We start from the raw sequence: 19,702 nt of genomic DNA on the forward strand, positions 1-19,702 counted from the left end.
CAGAAACCCATCCTTGGACACCATGGCGATGAAGAGTGACTAATGATCAAGTTTAAAAGGGAAGTACACTGACCAGATAGCCTATTAAAACCAGACTACTCTGGTGGGTGGAGGAGAGGGCAGATTCGGGGAAGGCTGAGGCTGGGCACGGAGGGTGGGGAATAAGCGCACTGCAGGGGAAGTGAAAGGGCAGGCCTGGGGCACGCCAAGGGGACACCTGGTGGAAAAATCAAGACCACTTCAAGCCTTTTCATTTTCCATTTCCTTCTTAGGCCAGACCTGCGTGAGAAAGTAAAAAGCTCTATCAGCTGCTTTTTTTGTCCACTTAAACTTTCTAGGCATTAGAGGGGGCCTCCCCTCTTCAGACGACAGACACCCTTGGGACCTGAGGCCCTTTTGCTGTAAATGAACAAAGGGAAATAGTTTCTTGCCACTGCCTTTCCACACAGCTCTCAGGGCTCTTGGAGCTGGCTGCTCTATCCTTCCTGGACTCCACAACCAGAAACACTTTTGAGCCTGTTTCATCTTTAAAGTGCTGCCAAGGTAAACCTCACAAGAGTTCCTCTCAGCACACCCACTCTCTGCTAACACAGATTCCTTCCAGAGGTATTTTTCTCATCTTTGATTCCTTTTAAGGCAATTCTTTCCTCTCACACCCTGTGGCATTACGTGGTTTACCTCGTGGCCATCTGAGTTTCCAAACCAGTGTTTTTGTCTGAAAGACTCCCATGCACCTACATGTGCAGTTTATGTGGAGCTTTAATGGGACACAAGTCCCCAACTCTGCCTCTGCTCCACGAGCCTTGGTCAGGCCCCTGCCTTTGGGCATAGGTGCCAGCAATGCACTTGGCCCTTAGAGATGCTGCCATCTGGCAGCCTCCCACATCCACCACACAAGCCCTTGCTCTCGTGAGCAGCCCCCAAGTCTTGCCACAGACCTGGCACCTCACCTGGTGTGAGCCGTCAGATGCCCTCCTTGTGCCCTGGCCAGCACTGGCCCCACAGGCGCTCCTAACACACAGAGCAGCCTCTGAGGCATCTATTATTCTCAGGCCCTAGACTGATGCTTCCAGTCTCCATTCACACTAGTGCTATTTGGATTTTGAGCTCTTCATGTCTCTGTAAAGCTTTTTGGGGAGCTTGAAGGAGCTTACGGCGACTGCCTTTTGATGGTTTCAAGTACCTGCAGGTGGGACTTGGTGACGGTAGGCGCCCACTTCATGGCCTCCTGCAGGATCATCCCACAGCGTGCAGCGAAGTCCTTCACAATGCTCTGGAAGAGGGTGAAGCTGCTTCTCAACAACCCGAGGTCGGTTCATCTGAGCTGCTGTAGTGACTGTCATGGGCTGAACTGTGTCTCCCCAAATCCCTATGCTGCGCCTTAACTGGTACCAGTACCTTAGAGTGGAACTCATTTGGAGACAGAGCTTTAAAGAGGTGATTCAATTAAAAGGCTGATAGGGTAGGTCCTGATCCAATCTGGCCAGTATCCTTCCTTACGTGTGTGGAGAGGAAATTTGGACACACAGAAATACTGGGGCAGGGAGGAGGGTGTGCACAGAGGGAAGTACACGTAAAGACACAGGGAGAAGGCTGCCATTCACAAGCCGAGGAGAGAGGTCTCCACAGAAACCAGCTCTGCCAACACACTGATTTTACACTTTGGCCCTCAGAACTGTAAGACAATCAATGTCTGTCAAGACATTTCAAGCTGCCCAGTCTGTTGTCTTTTGCTACAGAAGCCCAAGAGACTAGCACAGCCACTAAGTTTGAACCTCAAGGCCCCTGGGGCCAGGAAGCCCACACACCCTATGATCTGTAATTCCTGCACAAGGTTTGTGGCAGCATCTACATGAATAACATGTCACAGAGACACTGTGCAACTTGTGTCCTGGGTCTGGGACTGGATGGGAGGGCAGGCTCTGCGTGGCAAAATCCTCTTCGGTGCCACACCACTCTGTGGGAAACTCCCCATTGACAGCTGGTCTGGCAGGGAGGTCCAGAGGTAGGACATGACTCAGCCCAGGCTGAAGGAGCTGTGAGCTGAGTTGCAGTCTTGCCACAGTGAGGGCTCTGAGACCGAGTTGGGGAGAGGAGAGACCCAGTACATCCTCCTCTTTTGGAGTGATTTATTCTGCCAGTTTCCCCACTGGATAGCATAAGTCAAAGGCATGATCCCCTATTACCACAATAACAAAATGTCAGTGCACCTCAGAGAAGTGAAGTCCACCTGAAAATCATGCTTGTGCGATGCAGACTCGAGAAGCTATAAACTGGCTGGTAGCTGAAGACCTCTTTGGCAGCTAAACCGAGAACACAGCTGAGTCAACATGGCTGAAGTGGGAGAGCTGGGCTTGGAAGACAGAACGACCTGGGGGCAGCCGGCTCACCTTGCACACGGTGGGGCCTGGCAATGGCTTGGTCTCCTCACTGGGGGATGGGGCCAGGACCACCCACACCTCGAATTGCTGGGGACTGGGTGAGCTCAGGCAGGTTGACCATCTCGTGGACATACTCAGGGAATTGTGGTAAAGATGGCCCTTAATGCAGGGGATCGTGTCGGGCCTACCTCACGGGCTTCGTACGTGTCAGGAACCGTGATCCGGTAGGGGGCATCGGGGATGTCATAGTAAGGCTGATCCTTGTGAATATCCTGCAAGCACAGCAAGACTCCCTCTTCCAAACTGCCTTCCCCAAGTTGCCACTAGCAACCACATGGGCCACCCCTACCCACCACCTGTCTGTCTGTGACAGGCCTCCATACTTGATGCAACTTACTGCAAAACACCAGGTGGATTTGGGCCCCCTCACCCCCAACTCGACACCTGTAGCATTAATTATGTTCAGGCTTATTGTCAGAGAAGCATGCCACAACACAGGGCGGACAGGGCCGGCGGGGTGGTGGTAGAGCGGGTGGTGTTTGGGCCCTAGGTCTCCTGGGGACACTCACAGCGCTCAGTGACAGTGACAGGGTCTGCAGGATGTCCAGCATGGTCTTCAGCACAGTCCCGCTCCAGAGCAAGTGGGGAAACCTGCACCAAGAGCCGGCTCTCAGGACCAAGAGCCAAACCTCCAAGGAAGGTCTGCTTCCAGGAGCCCCCTCAGATTCCAGCCTGAGCTCATATCTGCTTCAGGCCAGCTGAAGGGGGAGGTCGGGAGGCCCTTGCAGCAGGATGCCTGGCCTCCTCAGGCTCACTGCAGTAAGGTGAGCAATGCCTGGTCAGAAAGGCTCCCCAGGCCCCTGCCAGCCCCACTTCTTAGGGCCAGACACGTCCCAAGTGACCTGCTATAAACCTGACACCAACTGCCTTGGTTATGCACTGGCCAGGACACCCCTCACTTCCCAAAGCAATCCTCTTAGTTTCTGACCAGGGTTCTCCATTATTTCTCACATAATGGAGAAAACAACAGTATCTACCTGACACCCTGGGGTAAGACAGGCCATGGGCTCCGACGGCCCCAGGGCTGAAGGAGAGGTGTCTCTGCACAGCTGTGACCCACCAGTGGCCCACTGCTCAGGAGGCCCAGCTCAGACACACGCCATGTGTGTGCTGGACTCGTTCTCGTGACCCCTGGCTGGCTCCTGACCACCTTTGGTGGCGCTGCTGCCTGGACCAGGCACACAGTATCTGCAACAGGCTCCAGAACCACTGGATACCTCTGGGGAGCTGCAGGCAGCCTCCATGTGGTTGTTTTGCTGCCTCTGGCCTTCTCACCTTGGAGAAGCTGGTCCAGCCCACCTGTGAGAGTTCTCATCAGTGTGGGGACATGTCCCAACAGGGTCTGTTTTGGCTCCCAGAACGAAGAGCATACAGCACAGAAGGGTCTGTGTGGGCTTTTGTTCCTGAGAAGCCCAAAGATACTGGGCCCTGGGCTAGAAGATGGTGCACCAGGTCATGCCAGAGTGGGTGGGACTGAGAGACACAGGGATGTGGCACCCAGCAAATGTGCTGTAAGTAACATCGATAGCTCAGAATGAACAGAAGTTTCTGCACCAAAATTCAGACTCTGCAGGAAACTCACGGACATTGGAGGGAGGCTGCATCACCCTTAGGAGTTTTCATTCTGACTCCATTTTTTCCTAGACTAATAATATAAGGATGATTTTTCCCAGCATTTGAAATCACAGAAGTTTATACACATACACACAAAACATTAGCAGGAAAATGAGCTTACTTATCCACCAGACCAGATAGATACTTGTCTGCCACCCTCCTTATCCTCTTGTGGATGTGGTTGAAGTTCACCAACAGGAACTGAGCGTGCCGCTCCAGCTCCTCCTCGTTCTCCTTGGTCTTGGCCTAGAGATGCAAAAGAAACAGGTACCGCAGTGCCCCAGATGCCTCCAGCAGACAGACACGCATTCATGCTGGAGAGGCTTACTTTATCTGCCATCATGTTCAGGAAGGCATCGAATACTTTGTCCGCGACTGCAATCACACACTGCATCATCCCTGAAACGAGAAGGTTTCCACGGATAAGGTGCAGCAACAGAGAGAGAATCCTAGCAACTTTCAATCATTTTCTTTTGAAATGATTTTAGACTTACAGAGAGTGGCAAAGACAGCACAGAGCTCCCATATACACTTCACCTAGCTTCCCTGGATTTTAACATCTGCAGTAACCAGGCTGATGTGTCAAAACTGAGTCAGATATTGATATAATCCTATTACCTAAACTTCAGACTTCGTCTGGATTTCCCAGGTCTCCCACACATGCCCCGCTTCTGTTCCAGCATCCAACCCAGGACACCAGGTGGCATTTAATCTGTGTCTCCTACTCCCCTCCAATATGTGGTGACTCCTCAGTCTGTCAATGTCTTTTGTGACTTTGACACTTTTGAAGAACAGTTATTTTGTTGAATGTCCCCTAATTTAGGTTTGTCTGATGCTTGCCCATGATAAGACTAGGGTTACAGGATTTGAGGGAGAACTCCATAGAGTGGATGTGTCCTTTCTTTTTTTCTTTCTCTTTTTTTTGAGATTGAATCTCGCTCTGTTGCCCAGGCTGGAGTGCGGTGGCGCGATCTTGGCTCACTGCAACCTCCGCCTCCTGGGTTCACGCCATTCTCCTGTCTCAGCCTCCTGAGCAGCTGAGACTACAGGTGCCCACCACCACGCCCGGCTAATTTTTTGTATTTTTAGTAGAGACGGGATTTCACCACGTTGGCCAGGATGGTCTTGATCTCCTGACATCGTGATCCGCCCGCCTTGGCCTCCCAAAGTGCTGGGATTACAGGCGTGAGCCACCGTGTCCGGCCTGGATGTGCTCTTTCTGCATCACGTAAGTGGTATGTGATAACAGTATCTCTTATTACTGGTGAAGCTAACCTTGACCACTTGGTTTGAGTTACCATTTTTCCCTTTTTCTATTTTTTTTGAGATAGGGTCTCACTTTGTTGCCCAGTCTGGAGTGCAATGGTGAGATCATAGCTCAGCTGCAACCTTGATCTCCCAGGCTCAAGGGATCCTCCCACCTCAGCCTCCCTGGTGGCTGGGATTACAGATGTACAACACCATGCTCAGCTAATTGATTATTTTTTGTAGAGACTGGGAGTCTCACTATGTAGCCCAGGCTGGTCTTGAACTCCTGGGTCCAGCAATCCTTCTGCCTCGGCCTTCTAAAGTGCTAGGATTACAGGCGTGAGCCACTATGCCCAGTCCCCTTTCTCTATTCTTTAGAAGCAAGTCACTAAGGACAGCCCACACTCAGAGCCAAGGAATTAAATGCTACCTCCTGAAGGAAATTTGTGAATGAGAATTACAGCCACCACAGCGATTGATATTTTGGGGAAGATACTTTGAAGTTATGCAGAGATCATGTCTTTTAAGATTTTGCCCCTTCACTTTGGCATCCATGAGTGAATTCTGCCTGCAGTAGTTACTGTGGTTGTCATAGGAATTTTCTATTTCCCTCATTCTTTCTACTTTTTAAAAAATGTTGGCCAGGCATGGTGGCTCACGCCCATAATCCCAGCACTTTGAGAGGCCGAGGTGGGTGGATCACGAGGTCAGGAGTTCGAGACCAGCCTGGCCAACATGGTGAAACCCCATCTTTACTAAAAATACAAAAATTAGCCAGGCATGGTAGCGCGCCACTGTAATCCCAGCTACTCGGGAGGCTGAGGCAGGAGAATCGCTTGACCCCAGGAGACAGAGGTTGCAGTGAGCTGAGATCATGCCACTGCACTCCAGCCTGGGTGACAGAGCGAGACTCCGTCTCAAACAAAACAAAAATTTATTTTTTAGGGACAGGGTATCGCTTTGTTGCCTAGGCTGGTCTTGAACTCCTGGGCTCAAGCAATCCTCCTGCCTTGGCCTCCCAAAATGCTAGGATCACGGGCATGAGCCACCATGCCCAGCCTCTTCTATTTTTATTAATAGTAACTGGAATTCTGTAAGGAAGGTTCAGCCTTTTCCCCCATTTTTTATTTATTCGGTAGTCTAATCATTACAGAACCGTGGATGTTTATTCGTTGGGTTATAATCCAATACCATTTATTCTATTCAAATCATTCCAGCTTTGGCCACTTGGAGGTCTTTCAGGTTGGCTCCTGTGTCATTCGGACAGGCCCCATGTCTTGTCTTTTCTTCTTCTTTCTTGGTGTATCCTTACTTTCTGGTGTAACAAGGTGCCCCAGGCTCATCCTGTACAGGCCTCCCTAGAATCAACCATTTCTCCATGGAGCCCTGGTTCCTTTTATTGGAGAACACTATTTAGAAACCAAGATCTGAGCACTGGATATGCTCATTGTTACAGAGGTGCCAAGTAGGCTGTAAAAGGCAACAGAATGGGCTGGGCACAGTGGCTCATGCCTGTAATCCCAGCACTTTGGGAGGCTGAGGCGGGTGGATCACTTGAGGTCAGGAGTTTGAGACCAGCCTGGCCAACATGGTGAAACCCCATCTCTACTAAAAATACAAAAATTAGCTGGGCATGGTGGTGCACACCTGTTAATTCCAGCTACATGGGAGGCTGGGGCACGAGAATCACTTGAGCCTGGGAGGTAGAGGTTGCAGGAAGCTGAGATTGTGCCACTGCACTCTAGGCTGGGTGACAGAGCGACACACTGTCACATAAAAAAAAAAAAAAGAAAAAGAAAAAAAGCAACAGAACACAGTGATCATCACAGTGCAGATGAAGAAACTGTAATAAAATGCAATTCACACTCCATAATGCTGTTTCTCTATCCAGTGTTTTTAATTTGCATGACTACATGCCGGGTCTGCCCTCTGCCTTCAGGCACAGAGAGAAGGCAGGTGCTATCAGCTTGGCACCTCACGCCCAGCATGGAGCCTGAGACATAAAGAGGCCTTTCATAGCTATCTGTTATGAGGGTAAGCGGGACCACAGCAATTTGAAAAGTTATCAGTGTGACCTGGACAGATGCTTAAGGGTAGTGAGAGGCTGCTTTCTTAAGAGGCTGGGTTGGGTGGGTGAAATCTTATTTTGGGCCGTGTGTTTAGTATAATAGTGTTTTTTTTTTTTAATTTTTTGAGACGGAGTTTCGCTCGTCGCCCAGGCTGGAGCACAGTGGCGCGATCTCAGCTCACTGCAACCTCCGACGGGTTGCATTCCCAGATTCAAGCAATTCTCCTGTCTCAGCCTCCCAAGTAGGTGGGATTACAGGCATGCACCACCATGCAGGGCTAATTTTGTATTTTCAGTAGAGATGGGGTTTCTCCGTGTTGGTCAGGCTGGTCTCAAACTCCTGACCTCAAGTGATCCACCCGCCTTGGCCTCCCAAAGTGCTGGGATTACAGGCGTGAGCCACCGCACCTGGCCTAGTATAATAGTTTTTTCATATAGTTCTTTGGAAACTGAAACTGTAAATTCCTGATAATCAGATAGTCATCAGATGCCAATCAATATCATGTAGTAGCATCTAAGGAGATTAAAAAAAAATTTTTTTTTTGAGACGTAGTCTTGCTCTGTTGCCCAGGCTGGAGCGCAGTGGTGTGATCTTGCCTCACTCCAACTTCTGCCTCCCAGGTTCAATTGATTTTCCTGCCTCAGCTTCCCAAGTAGCTGGGATTACAGTCACCTGCCACCACACCCAGCTAATTTTTGTATTTTTAGTAGAGATGGGTTTCATCATATTGGCCAGGCTGGTCTCAAACTCCTGACCTGAAGTGATCCGCCCACCTCGGCTCCCAAAGTGCTGAGATTACAGGTGTGAGCTACCACACCCGGCCCTAAGGTAAGTAAGATTTTCACTTTAAAAAGGCCACTCTCCTCTTAACCCCTTAGTTTAGCTCTGGATTATTGGTGAACTGACTCACAGGATGGTGGGCAGGTGAGCAGCAGGCTCCTGCCCTCACGTTCCTGTGCAGCTGAGAACATAACAGAGGCTCATCTTATACCTGCAGAGAGGAGGCAGAAGTCCTCACTTTAGTGGGGATGCTAGATATTTCATATACCCTCTCCTCCTGGTAGGTCCTGAAAATTCAAGAATAATATATGTCTCCAAAGACATTTCCTTCTTATCTTTCATGTTTTAGAGGAAAAATATAAGAGGGATATACACTCAATAGCTGTACATTTACTGGCTAAGTGCCACGCTCAGAACAAAAATAATCAGTTTGAAACCATGTGGAAGAGTACAATGTACTGCAAAAATGAAAATCGCTTTATTTTGAATTAAGGTGAGGAGGAACAATCAGTCCCCGGAACAATTTAACGTCCTCTGATGTCACAGGAACAGAAAAACAGAGCTCAGAGAGAAGGGCGAATGAGACATCTCACTTCAGAAAGGGATCTGATTCGGTTTATGAATATTCTCTAGAAGGCTGGCAAAATCTGCTAGGTTCTCCTTCTTCCTTTTTTTTTGAGATGGAGTCTCACTCTGTCTCCCAGGCTGGAGTGTGTGGTATGATCTCAGCTCACTGCAACCTCTGCCTCCCAGGTTCAAGTGATTCTCCTGCCTCGGCCTCCCAAGTAGCCAGGACTACAGGCACAAGCCACCGCACCTGGCTCATTTTTGTATTTTTAGTAGAGATGGGGTTTCACCATGTTGGCCAGGCTGGTCTCGAACTCCTGACATCAAGTGATCCACCCACTTCAGCCTCCCAGAGTGCTGGGATTACAGGTGTGAGCTACCGCACCCAGCCTTTTTCTTCCTTTTTTTGTCTCCTCAGGTCTTGTCTGAATAATGTGCTAGGTGCTTAATTCTTCTAGAGGTTGGCAGTTTCAATTTTGTTGTTGCTTAGTCTCTCTCCTAGAACCAAAGAATCGCAGGGTGGGCCAATTGTCTAGCACAAGCTTTTCCAATCCGCAGTCCACACACAGCCCAGGATGGCTTTGAATGTGGCCCAACACAAATTTGTAAACTTAAACATTATGAGATTCTGGGCCGGGCACGGTGGCTCACACCTGTAATCCCTGCACTTTGGGAGGCCGAGGCGGGCGGATCATGAGGTCAGGAGATCGAGACCATTCTGGCTAACACAGTGAAACCCTGTCTCTACTAAAAATACAAAAAATTAGCCGGGCGTGGTGGTGGGCGCCTGTAGTCCCAGCTACTTGGGAGGCTGAGGCAGGAGAATGGCATGAACCTGGGAGGTGGAGCTTGCAGTGAGCTGAGATGGCTCCACTGCACTCCAGCTTGGGCAACAGAGCAAGACTCTGTCTCAAAAAAAAAAAAAAAAAAAAATCATGAGATTCTGTGTCTTAACTGTCTTAAAATATTATAAGATTTTTTGTGTGTGATTTTTCTTTCTTTTCTTTTTTTTTTTTTTTTTTTTTTTTGCTCATCAGCTATCATTAGTATGTTTTATGTGTGGCCCAAGACAATTCTTTTTCTTCCAATGTGGCTCAAGGAAGCCAAAAAATTGGACACCCCTGGTCTGGCACAAAACTTAGCACAAAATCTGCTGCTACATGGACAAATGCAAGGTGGACAGATGAGGGGAACAGATCAATGAACAGTTCAGCCACAGCTTGACAGCATCTCTCTTATAGCCCCAAGTGGTCCTGGGGCATGTGTGTGAGACTCTCTGAATGTGGCCCCCATCCCGCCCTGTGTCTACATCCCCTCTGGAAGAGGCTTCTCTGTAGAAACTGCCTGCCTGCACCTCCCATCCCTGGCCTCAAATGGGCTCCTTGCTCACTCCAATCCCCCGCTTACTGCCAGAAGGGGGAGCTTCCAGAACCCTCACAGTCTTTCCTTGACAACTCCACTGGCTCCCAGCTGCAAAAATAAATTCATGCACCTGACTTCCTGACTGTTGTACAGCAGTGTGAAGTGCTCCACAAAGGACTTACTAGAAGAGTCTTACCTGAAGCAGTATCTCAGAGCCCCTGGGGCATTTTTTTGTTTGTTTGTTTTTTAAGAGACAGGGTCTTGCTCCGTCACCTAGGCTGGAGTGCAGTGGTGCCATCCTGGCTCACTTCAACCTTGAACTGGGCTCAAGGGATCCCCCTGCCTCAGCCCCCAGACTAGCTAGGACAACAGGCGTGTTCCACCATGCCCAGCTAATTATATTTTTTGTACAGATGGGGTATTGCTATGTAGCCCAGGCTGGTATTAAACTCCTGGCCTCAAGTAATCCACTTGGGTTGGCCTCCCAAAGTATTGGGATTACAGGCATAAGCCACTGTGCCTGGCCTGGGGTGATTTTTAAAAAACATTTCTTGAAGCATTGGTTTTTCTTTTTCTTTTCTTTTTTTGAGACAGAGTCTCTCTGTCACCCAGGATGGAGTGCTGAGGCACGATCTCGGCTCACCTCAACCTCCGCCTCCCAGGTTCAAGCAATTCTCCTGCCTCAGCCTCCCGAGCAGCTGGGACTACAGGCGCGCACCACCACGCTCAGCTTATTTATTTATTTTTGAGACAGAGTCTCACTCTGTCACCCAGGCTGGAGTACAGTTGCGCGACCTCCACTCACTGCAAGCTCCACCTCCCGGGTTCATGCCATTCTCCTGTCTCAGCCTCCCGAGTAGCTGGGACTACAGGCGCCCGCCACCACAGCCGGCTAATTTTTTGTATTTTTAGTAGAGACAGGGTTTCACCGTGTTAGCCAGGACGGTCTTGATCTCCTGACCTTGTGATCCGCCCGCCTCGGCCTCTCAAAGTGCTGGGATTACAAGCGTGAGCCACCACACCCAGCCAATTTTTTTATTTTTAGTAGAGATGGGGTTTCACCATGTTGGCCAGGCTGGTCTCAAACTCCTGACCTCAGGTGATCTACCTGCCTCAGCCTCCCAAAGTGCTGGGATTACAGCTGTGAGCCACTGTGCCCAGCCTGATTTTTCAACAAAAGAAAAAATGGTACAAGAAGTATCGGAAATAATTTCTCCATAAGCAAGAACAAGTTGATAGATTCACCAACCTATCAACGGCTTCTGGTGCGGAAAGGACTATACACTGCTAGTTGTACTTCATTAATACTAAATCTGTCAATCTCAAGAATTTATCAATAAGCATGCCTCAAAGAATTCATACAGTTAATCAAAATTTGTAGATTCTCCCCAATTCCCTTGCATATTTAAACATAATTTCATCATAATTACAAAAATTATCAAATTATTCTAAGCATTTAATTAAAACTTAGGTCTAACATTTCAGCATATTTTAAATTTTTGATTTTAAACACCTTATAAATCAGACTTCTTAGTGCCCTTACACTAAAACTGGCCAAAAAGTGCTTATACGCAGCATTTAAATTTTTCCTTTGTTGTCTCTATTTTAATATCTTTTTATTGGCTAAATACATTTTTGTAAAACTAATATTAGCCTTTTGCAATTTAAAAAAATTAAGGTATAATTTGCATATAATAAAATCCACAGCTCTTATGTGCTCAATTCCATGACTTAACAACTGTACACACTCATGGGACCACTACCCAAACAATCTAGAGGACACTTCCATCAATCCAGAGGGTCTCCTGGTAACCTTCCCAGTTTCCATCTCTCCTTTTTATTCTTATCTTAGCTTTGTCTTCATAGGGTTTTGATAATTGTAACATTTTTATGCCTTCCTACAGTTTCCACCATTTCTCTGTCTTCCTAGGAGCTGGTCTCCTGGGCTAGGGCTGGTAACAGCTGAGGCCCTCTGTGCACTCAGGGTCTGATGACAAGTTGCATCTGGAATGCAAGTGGCATGATCATAGCTCACTGTAATCTTGAACTCCTGGGCTCAAGCGATCCTCCCACTCAGCCTCCCAAGTAACTTGGGACTACAGGCACAAACTACTGTGTTTCCTGCTCCTGACGTTTAAAAACCATGACTGCTCTCTGGCAACAGCAAGTTGCTGCAGGTCCATCAGTGACCATCCGAGGAGCCCTGGTCCCTCTAGATAAGTGCTGGAGCACTCTTGAGCATAGATAGTGGGCTAGAATGACCATCCTTCTGTTCGGGGCCCTTGCACCAGCGGCAGAACCATTAAGGAGTATATTTGAAGGCTATATGTTTTATACTGATCTTTCTCATGCAATATTTAAATTCATAAAACATTTTCTACATGTAGATAGAAAAGAGGAAGTAGTACTCCTTTTTATCCTATTAAAGCTCAATTCATCATGAAAGCACCATAATAATGAGCTTACCAGATTTGTCTTTCTGAATAGCTTTATCCTCAAAGTAGCAGAACATTACCTGGAAGCGATCAGGATCTGCTGAACGCAGTACCCTAAGAAGAAAACAGCTTTAAATAAATTTTGAAAAATCTGGGCCCTCCCTATCACAGATTTGACACTGCCCGTTAAGTGGTAAGGATGTGAAGAACATTTGCCCTCTGTCATTCATAAGGGCGCACACTGACGTGGACTTTTTGGAGGGTGATGTGCACCATCTATTACACATTTCCATATTTTTCACTCCAGCAGCCCCACCATTAGGATATATCTTAAGGGTTACATGCACAAGGATTTCCTAACAGCACTGACTGCATTATCCAAAATGGAAAGACTCTGAATGCTCACCAATAGGAGACTGGGCAGATAAGCCAAAGCATACCCATTCGATGACACATTATGCAGCCACCAAACGAGAGGCAGCTCTCTATGTGTGCTGTTACAAAAAAAGTCTGAGACATACTATTAACAGAAAAAAGCAAGGTGCAGGGAACACATGTCCAGCATGATCCCACTTACAGGTTTCCTAAAGGCCTGTCTTTGCATGTGTATGTGTAGGCTATGCATGCTTGCCTATGCACAGAAAATTTCTAGAGGAAAATTAAGAGGCCATTAACAGTAGGATAGTAGAAATGAAGTATTCACGTCTACAAAAGTGACACCTGTATTTTTTCATCTTTAGTATCTTCTGTACTATTCCAGTGTTTTCTCTTCTCTTTTTTGTTTTATGCACTCTGTACATTTTTCTTTTATGGTAAAAAAATATCTTTAACCTCAGGGGGAAAGGGAGAAAAAGGAAAAAGCGCATGCACTTGTCCCATGGGTGCTGTGAAGGGCTGTTCAGAGTTCCAGGGGCTCCACTAAGGCAGCAGCGGCTCAGCAGGCCATGTCTTTTGGCCTCTGCACCAACCTGTCAAGAGTTAAGCCTCAGGAGGGCAGGCCAGGTGACTTTCAGCACACGCATTCGAGTGTGCACGTGCACACACCTTTAACTTGATTTCCCAAATTCTCCACTTTGTGGTTTTAAAGTTCTCTCAATACCCAGTGGCTGGGAACCTGAGCCAGGTTCCTGAATAAAGGCTTTGAGGTTGCCTCTCTATGCTAACAGAGTGCTCTCAAGGGCCTGGTAGGCAGCCCGAGGTGGAAGGTGGGCTCACAGGAGCTGCTATGGGCTGCGTCTTAGAGTCTTCCTCTGCCAGTTAAGAGCCCGTCCTGAGAACCTGAGAAAACTACTCAGGGGCATACTCATGGGAAAGGCAGAGGTAGCTCTGCCTTCAAACCACATGAGGTTGAGAGGGTCTGGAGATACCTCTTCTAGCCATACATGCTGGGATGAAAGCCATGTTTTTGCTCTGTTTGGGTCTGGCTTGTTTTGTTTTGGCTGTTTTTTCTTTGAAAATACATTGTTTAGAAAAAAGACTACAAACAGCTATACTAACAGGCTATAGGGGATGACAGTGAGGTCAGTGTTTTTTCTCTCTCTACTTATTTTGCAAAATTTTGTATAAATGTTCTGTTTTTCTGAGACAGGGTCTTTTGCCCAGGCTGGGGTGCAGTGGTTTGATCATAGCTCACTGCAGCCTCAACCTCCTAGGCTTAAGCAACCCTCTTGCCTCAGTCTTCTGAGTAGCTGGGACTACAGGCATGTGCCACCACAACTGGCTAGGTTTTTTTGCTTTTTTTGCGGGGGGGGCGGTTAGAGATAAGTTCTTGCTCTGCTGCAGAAGCTCAAAACTTCCGGGCTCAAGTGATCCTCCCACCCCTCAAAATGCTGGGATTAGCCATTTGTTTTTTTGAGACAGAGTCTCACTCTGTCGCCCAGGCTGCAGTGCAGTGGCACCATCTTGGCTCACTGCAACCTCCACCTCCTGGGTCAAGCAATTCTCCTGCCTCAGCCTCCTCAGTAGCTGGGACTACAGGCATGCACCACCACGCCCAGCTAATTTTTATATTTTTAGTAGAGACGGGGTTTCACCATGTTGGTCAGACTGGTCTCGAACTCCTGACCTCATGATCTGCCTGCCTCAGCCTCCCAAAGTGTTGGGATGACAGGCGTGAGCCACTGCAACCGGCCATGCCTAGCCATTTTTGTGCAATGTTCTTTTTTTTTTTGAGATGGAGTCTCGCTCTGTCGCCCAGGCTGGAGTGCAGTGGCGCGATCTCGGCTCACTACAAGCTCCACCTCCTGGGTTCATGCCATTCTCCTGCCTCAGCCTCCTGAGTAGCTGGGACTATAGGCACCCGCCACCACATCTGGCTAATTTTTGTATTTTTAGTAGAGATGGGGTTTCCCCACATTGGCCAGGCTGGTCTCGAACTACTGACCTCAGGTGATCCACTCGCCTTGGCCTCCTAAAGTGCTGGGGTTACAGGTGTGAGCCACCACATCCGGCCAAAATAAAAGACACTTACAATGAAAAAAAGAACAAAGTCAACACTCCCTTGGCTCTGTGGGACTTGGGGAGAATGGGTCACTGATTTCCACATTTGGCTCTGTGTGGAGCCCTGGGCTGAGGGCAGGGAGGAGGAGACTGAGCAGGAGGGTAGGGTGCATTCCCATGCAACCAAAGCACTCTGCCTTTCTTTTATGTATTGAGCTTTCAAGGACTATTTTACTAGAGGGTTGGTGGCAACAATGAAAGGCTAAAATAGTGTTTTCCAAATAGCCTTTCTTTTAGGAACACTTTCTTTTTCAAATCATTTGGGAAAGAAATTATTCTACGACTTATTTGCATCCCTCCCGTGACTTAAGCTGAGTGTAATTTGACCTTTTCTTGACGACAGGAATCATCATTTTGTACCCAATGTACTCAGCTGCTGTCCCAGGGCGCCTGAGGCCTCAGCACAGTGGGTCTGTATAACACTGCCTACCTCACAAGCATGTCGGGGAGTGCGTAAACATGTGTAATGCAGCACAGTACCTGGTACAGCACAGGCACTCAATCCAAGCTTACCTCTGAGGTCAACATGATAACAGCTGTAGATCCTAAGTGTCACTACCACTGTTAGGACTGCTGTGGCCACAAATGTGTCCTGAGCATCGGGCCACATGCAGGACTGTTTTGGAGCCGGCCCCACCCCATGTCGCATTTGCTGTTTGTACTCAACCGTGGTCCTGGGAAACAGCTCAGTGAGTGTCCTAGACACGCACTCAGCGAGGCTGGGTCCTCAGAAGGGCCTCGCTCAGTCCGTGGGCTGAGTTCACAACACTGACTGCAACTGCTCAGAAGCCTGTTTCCTATCAGAGAGAAGATGATGCGGAACTTAGATACTGGGAGGTGTTACTAGACATGGCGTCTGGTGGTCATGAAGGAGGGGCATACGAGAAAAGTAGAGGGTGTTTTTGCTTGGTTTTTCAGAAAGTTTGCATGTCTTGGGAGAAGTTGAAAAAAGTCTCATACTTATGAGGGCACAAAAATGAAAACCCTGCTCAAATGTGGATGTGCATGTGCGTGGTGGTGAAGGCACGTGTACCTCATGTACTCCAGCCGGTACACAGAGAGGAGGTAGGTGGACATGGCGAAGTCCAGCTTGTTGATGAGTGCAGACACCTCGGGAGGGGGGTCCAGCAGGTTGATGATAGTGCTGCGGAGCTCACTCAGCTCAGCCTGGAGGGAGAGAAACACCCGAGGGCTCATGGGGCACCCCCCAGGACAAACAGGTCCCAGTGGCTGGCAACATGTGTTAATAATGACAATGAAAAGATCTGCCCTAATTGGCACAGAGAGCATGGTAAAAATGAGATGTGAATCCTTACGGGGGTGACCGTGTCATTCTTCATGGCTGAGTTGTACTGGAGGACGGACCGCAGTGGCTCCTTGCTGGGAAAGGTGAGCAAGGGGGACTTAGTGGCTATTTCACAGACCCCCTCGTACCATTCTTCTGGCCAGAGTCCTGCAATAAAGTGAACATAAATGAGGAAATCACCTTGGTCAGAAAGCACTGCAGTGAGGTTGACTGACAATTTCTATAGTCATGGGTCCTTTGAGACAATTATCCCAAAAACTAGGCACAGAAACGAGTCTGTTACCTAACTTGGACAGACTTTCCTAAGGTGAGTGGCATTCTCAGCACCCTAAACTACATCTGGGGACAGTAACACTTGCTAATACTTGCAGAAAGCAGCAGCTGCATGTGGACTCATTTAAACATGCTCACATTCATAATTACGTGGGCTCTGACCTCACCTTTACCTTCACTCTGCACTCCGTCTTCCCCGGGAGAGAGATGATCCCCCTACCTGAGCCCTCCACAGCGAATCCCATCAGAACGGAATACAGCCAGAAGTCTCGGAAGAGCTTCTGTAACCGAGGCTTAGCTTCTTTGATGGGCGGCAGTCGTCGGGTGAGCTGATGTGCCAAGAAGAGAGGAAGAAAGGAGGTTATTTGCTCAGGAAACCCTAAGCCCTGTAGGTGTAAAATCAACCACAGATTCATTCTCTAAGAGCATTCTCAGAAACTCAGACTGGGTAGGAAAAGGCACACCGAGCAGTGATAATTTTGCCAATAAGCAATTGTCCATCCATTCATTTACTGAGTCCCTAGTGTGCACCAGGTGCTGTGCCAGGGAGGAAAAAGCCCTGTTCCTGCACTTGAAGGACTTCCTGTCTAGTTTGGAGGCAGGTGAGCAACAGTTACAGTGGGGTGGAGTTCCCAGAGAAGGTGTCATGGGTCTCAGAGTTAACATTTGAGGAAAGCTTAGCCAGGAAAGAAGAGAAGGCAGCCTGTCCAGCCATAAGAGCATTAGGTCCTAAGCCTGGCGCTGTGGAGGGCAACAAATGCTCAGGAAAGGCAAACAATGGATGCGAGCCAGAGCTTGAGGAAGGGATGCCACTGGGGAGGCAGGGAGAGCACAAGAACTCTCATGGGCCAGGCAGCACAAATTTTCCAAACAGTAATCTTCAGCAGAATCCTCATATATGTAACAGGTAAAGCAGAGTTGCTTGGGTGCAGGTGAGGGGCTATTGTCCTTGTGTTCCTGCTCCAGATGCTGGGGGGAAGCAGGGAGAGAGACTCATCAGTGGTATAAATGGCTAAACTTGGCCAGGCACGGTGGCTCACGCCTGTAATCCCAACACTTTGGGAGGCCGAGGTGGGCAGATCACCTGAGGTCAGGAGTTCAAGACCAGCCTGGCCAACATGGGGAAACCCCATCTCTACTAAAAATACAAAAAATTAGCTGGGCGTGGTGGCAGGCACCTGTAATCCCAGCAACTCCGGAGATTGAGGCAGGACAACTGCTTGAACCCAGGAGACAGAGGTTGCAGTGAGCCAAGATCGCACCATTGCACTCCAGCCTGGGCAACAAGGGCGAAACTTCATCTCAAAAAACCAAAAGGTTTAACTTGTGCACGATGCCCAGCTGGACAGGCTGATCCTTACAGACCCCCCAGTGGATGTTGAGCTCCCATCAGTGATATTGAACCTGTGGTAAGCGGGGGCTTTGCTAGCCCCAAACACTTATGAGCACCTGGTATGGGCCAGGCACTGGGCCAGGGAGAGAGGTGGGAGAGATGAAGACACCATCTCTTGAGGAAAGGAGGGCACAATGGGATGGGCTGTGACACATCATGCACAGCAGGCAGGACTGTAAACTGTCACAACACTTCTTTGAAAGGAATTTGGTAATATGCATCAGAAATTCTAAATATCCCCACATATTTCACCCAAAATCCCATCCCTGAGAAATCTATCCAAAAAATTTTAAAAAGCTGATTTAGGCACAAAAATGTTGTAACAGCAAAATAAATAGAAACACACTAGATGTCCACCTGAAAGGGACATTTAAATAAGTAATGGTATATTAAAAGTATAATAAATTGGCCGGGCACACTGGCTCATGCCTGTAATCCCAGCACTTTGGGAGGCCAAGGCAGGTGGATCACGAGGTCAGGACATCGAGACCATTCTGGCTAACAGGGTGAAACCCCGTCTCTACTAAAAAATACAAAAAAATTAGCCGGGCGTGGTGGCGGGCACCTATAGTCCCAGCTACTCAGGAGGCTGAGGCAGGAGAATGGCGTGAACCTGGGAGGTGGAGCTTGCAGTGAGCCAAGATGGCGGTACTGCACTCTAGCCTGGGCGACAGAGCAAGACTCTGTCTCAAAAAAAAAAAAAAAAAAGTATAATAAATTAATTATTTTTGAGATAGAGTCTCACTCTGTTACCCAGGCTGGAGTGCAGGCTGGAGTGCAGTGGCACAATCATCACTGCAGCACTGACCTCGATCTCCCAGGCTCAAGTGATCCTCCCACCTCAGCCTTCCCAGTAGCAGGGAGGACAGGTGTGCTCCACCATGTCCAGCTAATTATTATTTTATTTATACTTTTTGAGATGGAGTCTTGCTCTGTCGCCCAAGCTGGAGTGCCGAGGCACAACCTCAGCTCACTGCAACCTTTGCCTCCCAGGTTAAAGCAATTCTCCTGCCTCAGCCTCCTGAGTAGCTGGGACTACGGGCATGCACCACTATGCTCAGCTAATTTTTGTATTTTTAGTAGAGATGGGGTTTCACCATGTTGGCCAGGCTGGTCTCAAACTCCTGACCTCAAGTGATCTGCCCACCTCAGCCTCCCAAAGTCCTGGGATTACAGGTGTGAGCCACCACACCTGGCCTAATTATTATTATTTCCAATTCAAAATTTTTAATTTAAAAGTAAACTTTAATGTCAAAAATGCAAACTTGGGGAGGGGAGAAAGATCACACGCAAGGCTGCCACTTCACACTTGCAGGGCTGCACGGCAGCTAGGCAAAGGCGTTCCTCAATTCCCAGACGGTGCAGCGGCCAGACAGAGGTGCTACTTACTCACTTCCCAGACGGGGTGGTGGCCAATGCCCGGTTTAATAATAATAATAATAATTATTATTATTATTGTTTTTCTTTTTTTCATACAAACAGACACCTTACTGACTTTTTACATTTTTTTGTAGAGAAAGGTTCTTACTATGTTGCCCAGGGTGGTATTAAACTCCTAGGTTCAAGAGATCCTCCCATGTTGGCCTCCCCAAGTGTTGGAATTACAGGCGTGAGCCACCACGCTCAGCCAAGAATCATATTTTCTAAGACTATTTGGTGACACATGTAGAACTCACAATATGTCAAGTGAAAAAAATCCAAAACGTATAAATGAT

At 48.2% G+C, this 19,702-nt stretch overlaps 1 protein-coding gene across 5 annotated transcripts in view; it reads right to left on the reverse strand.

The window, feature by feature from the left end:
- Nucleotides 1-19,702, reverse strand: part of PI4KA (phosphatidylinositol 4-kinase alpha) — a 150,728-nt gene that overhangs the window by 40,710 nt on the left and 90,316 nt on the right. For all 5 annotated transcript variants that reach the window (XM_055375017.1, XM_031007558.3, XM_055375015.1 and 2 more), the window contains 9 exons: nt 16,815-16,923; nt 16,332-16,468; nt 16,049-16,182; nt 12,548-12,630; nt 4,384-4,454; nt 4,177-4,301; nt 2,951-3,032; nt 2,570-2,653; nt 1,184-1,273 (listed from right to left, as the gene is read on the reverse strand). In XM_055375017.1, coding sequence (XP_055230992.1) covers nt 1,184-1,273; nt 2,570-2,653; nt 2,951-3,032; nt 4,177-4,301; nt 4,384-4,454; nt 12,548-12,630; nt 16,049-16,182; nt 16,332-16,468; nt 16,815-16,923 — 915 coding nt within the window. The remainder of the gene's footprint in view (nt 1-1,183; nt 1,274-2,569; nt 2,654-2,950; nt 3,033-4,176; nt 4,302-4,383; nt 4,455-12,547; nt 12,631-16,048; nt 16,183-16,331; nt 16,469-16,814; nt 16,924-19,702) is intronic.

The sequence above is a fragment of the Gorilla gorilla genome, chromosome 23 (assembly GCF_029281585.2).
Source record: "Gorilla gorilla gorilla isolate KB3781 chromosome 23, NHGRI_mGorGor1-v2.1_pri, whole genome shotgun sequence".
Classification (NCBI taxonomy): domain Eukaryota; kingdom Metazoa; phylum Chordata; class Mammalia; order Primates; family Hominidae; genus Gorilla; species Gorilla gorilla.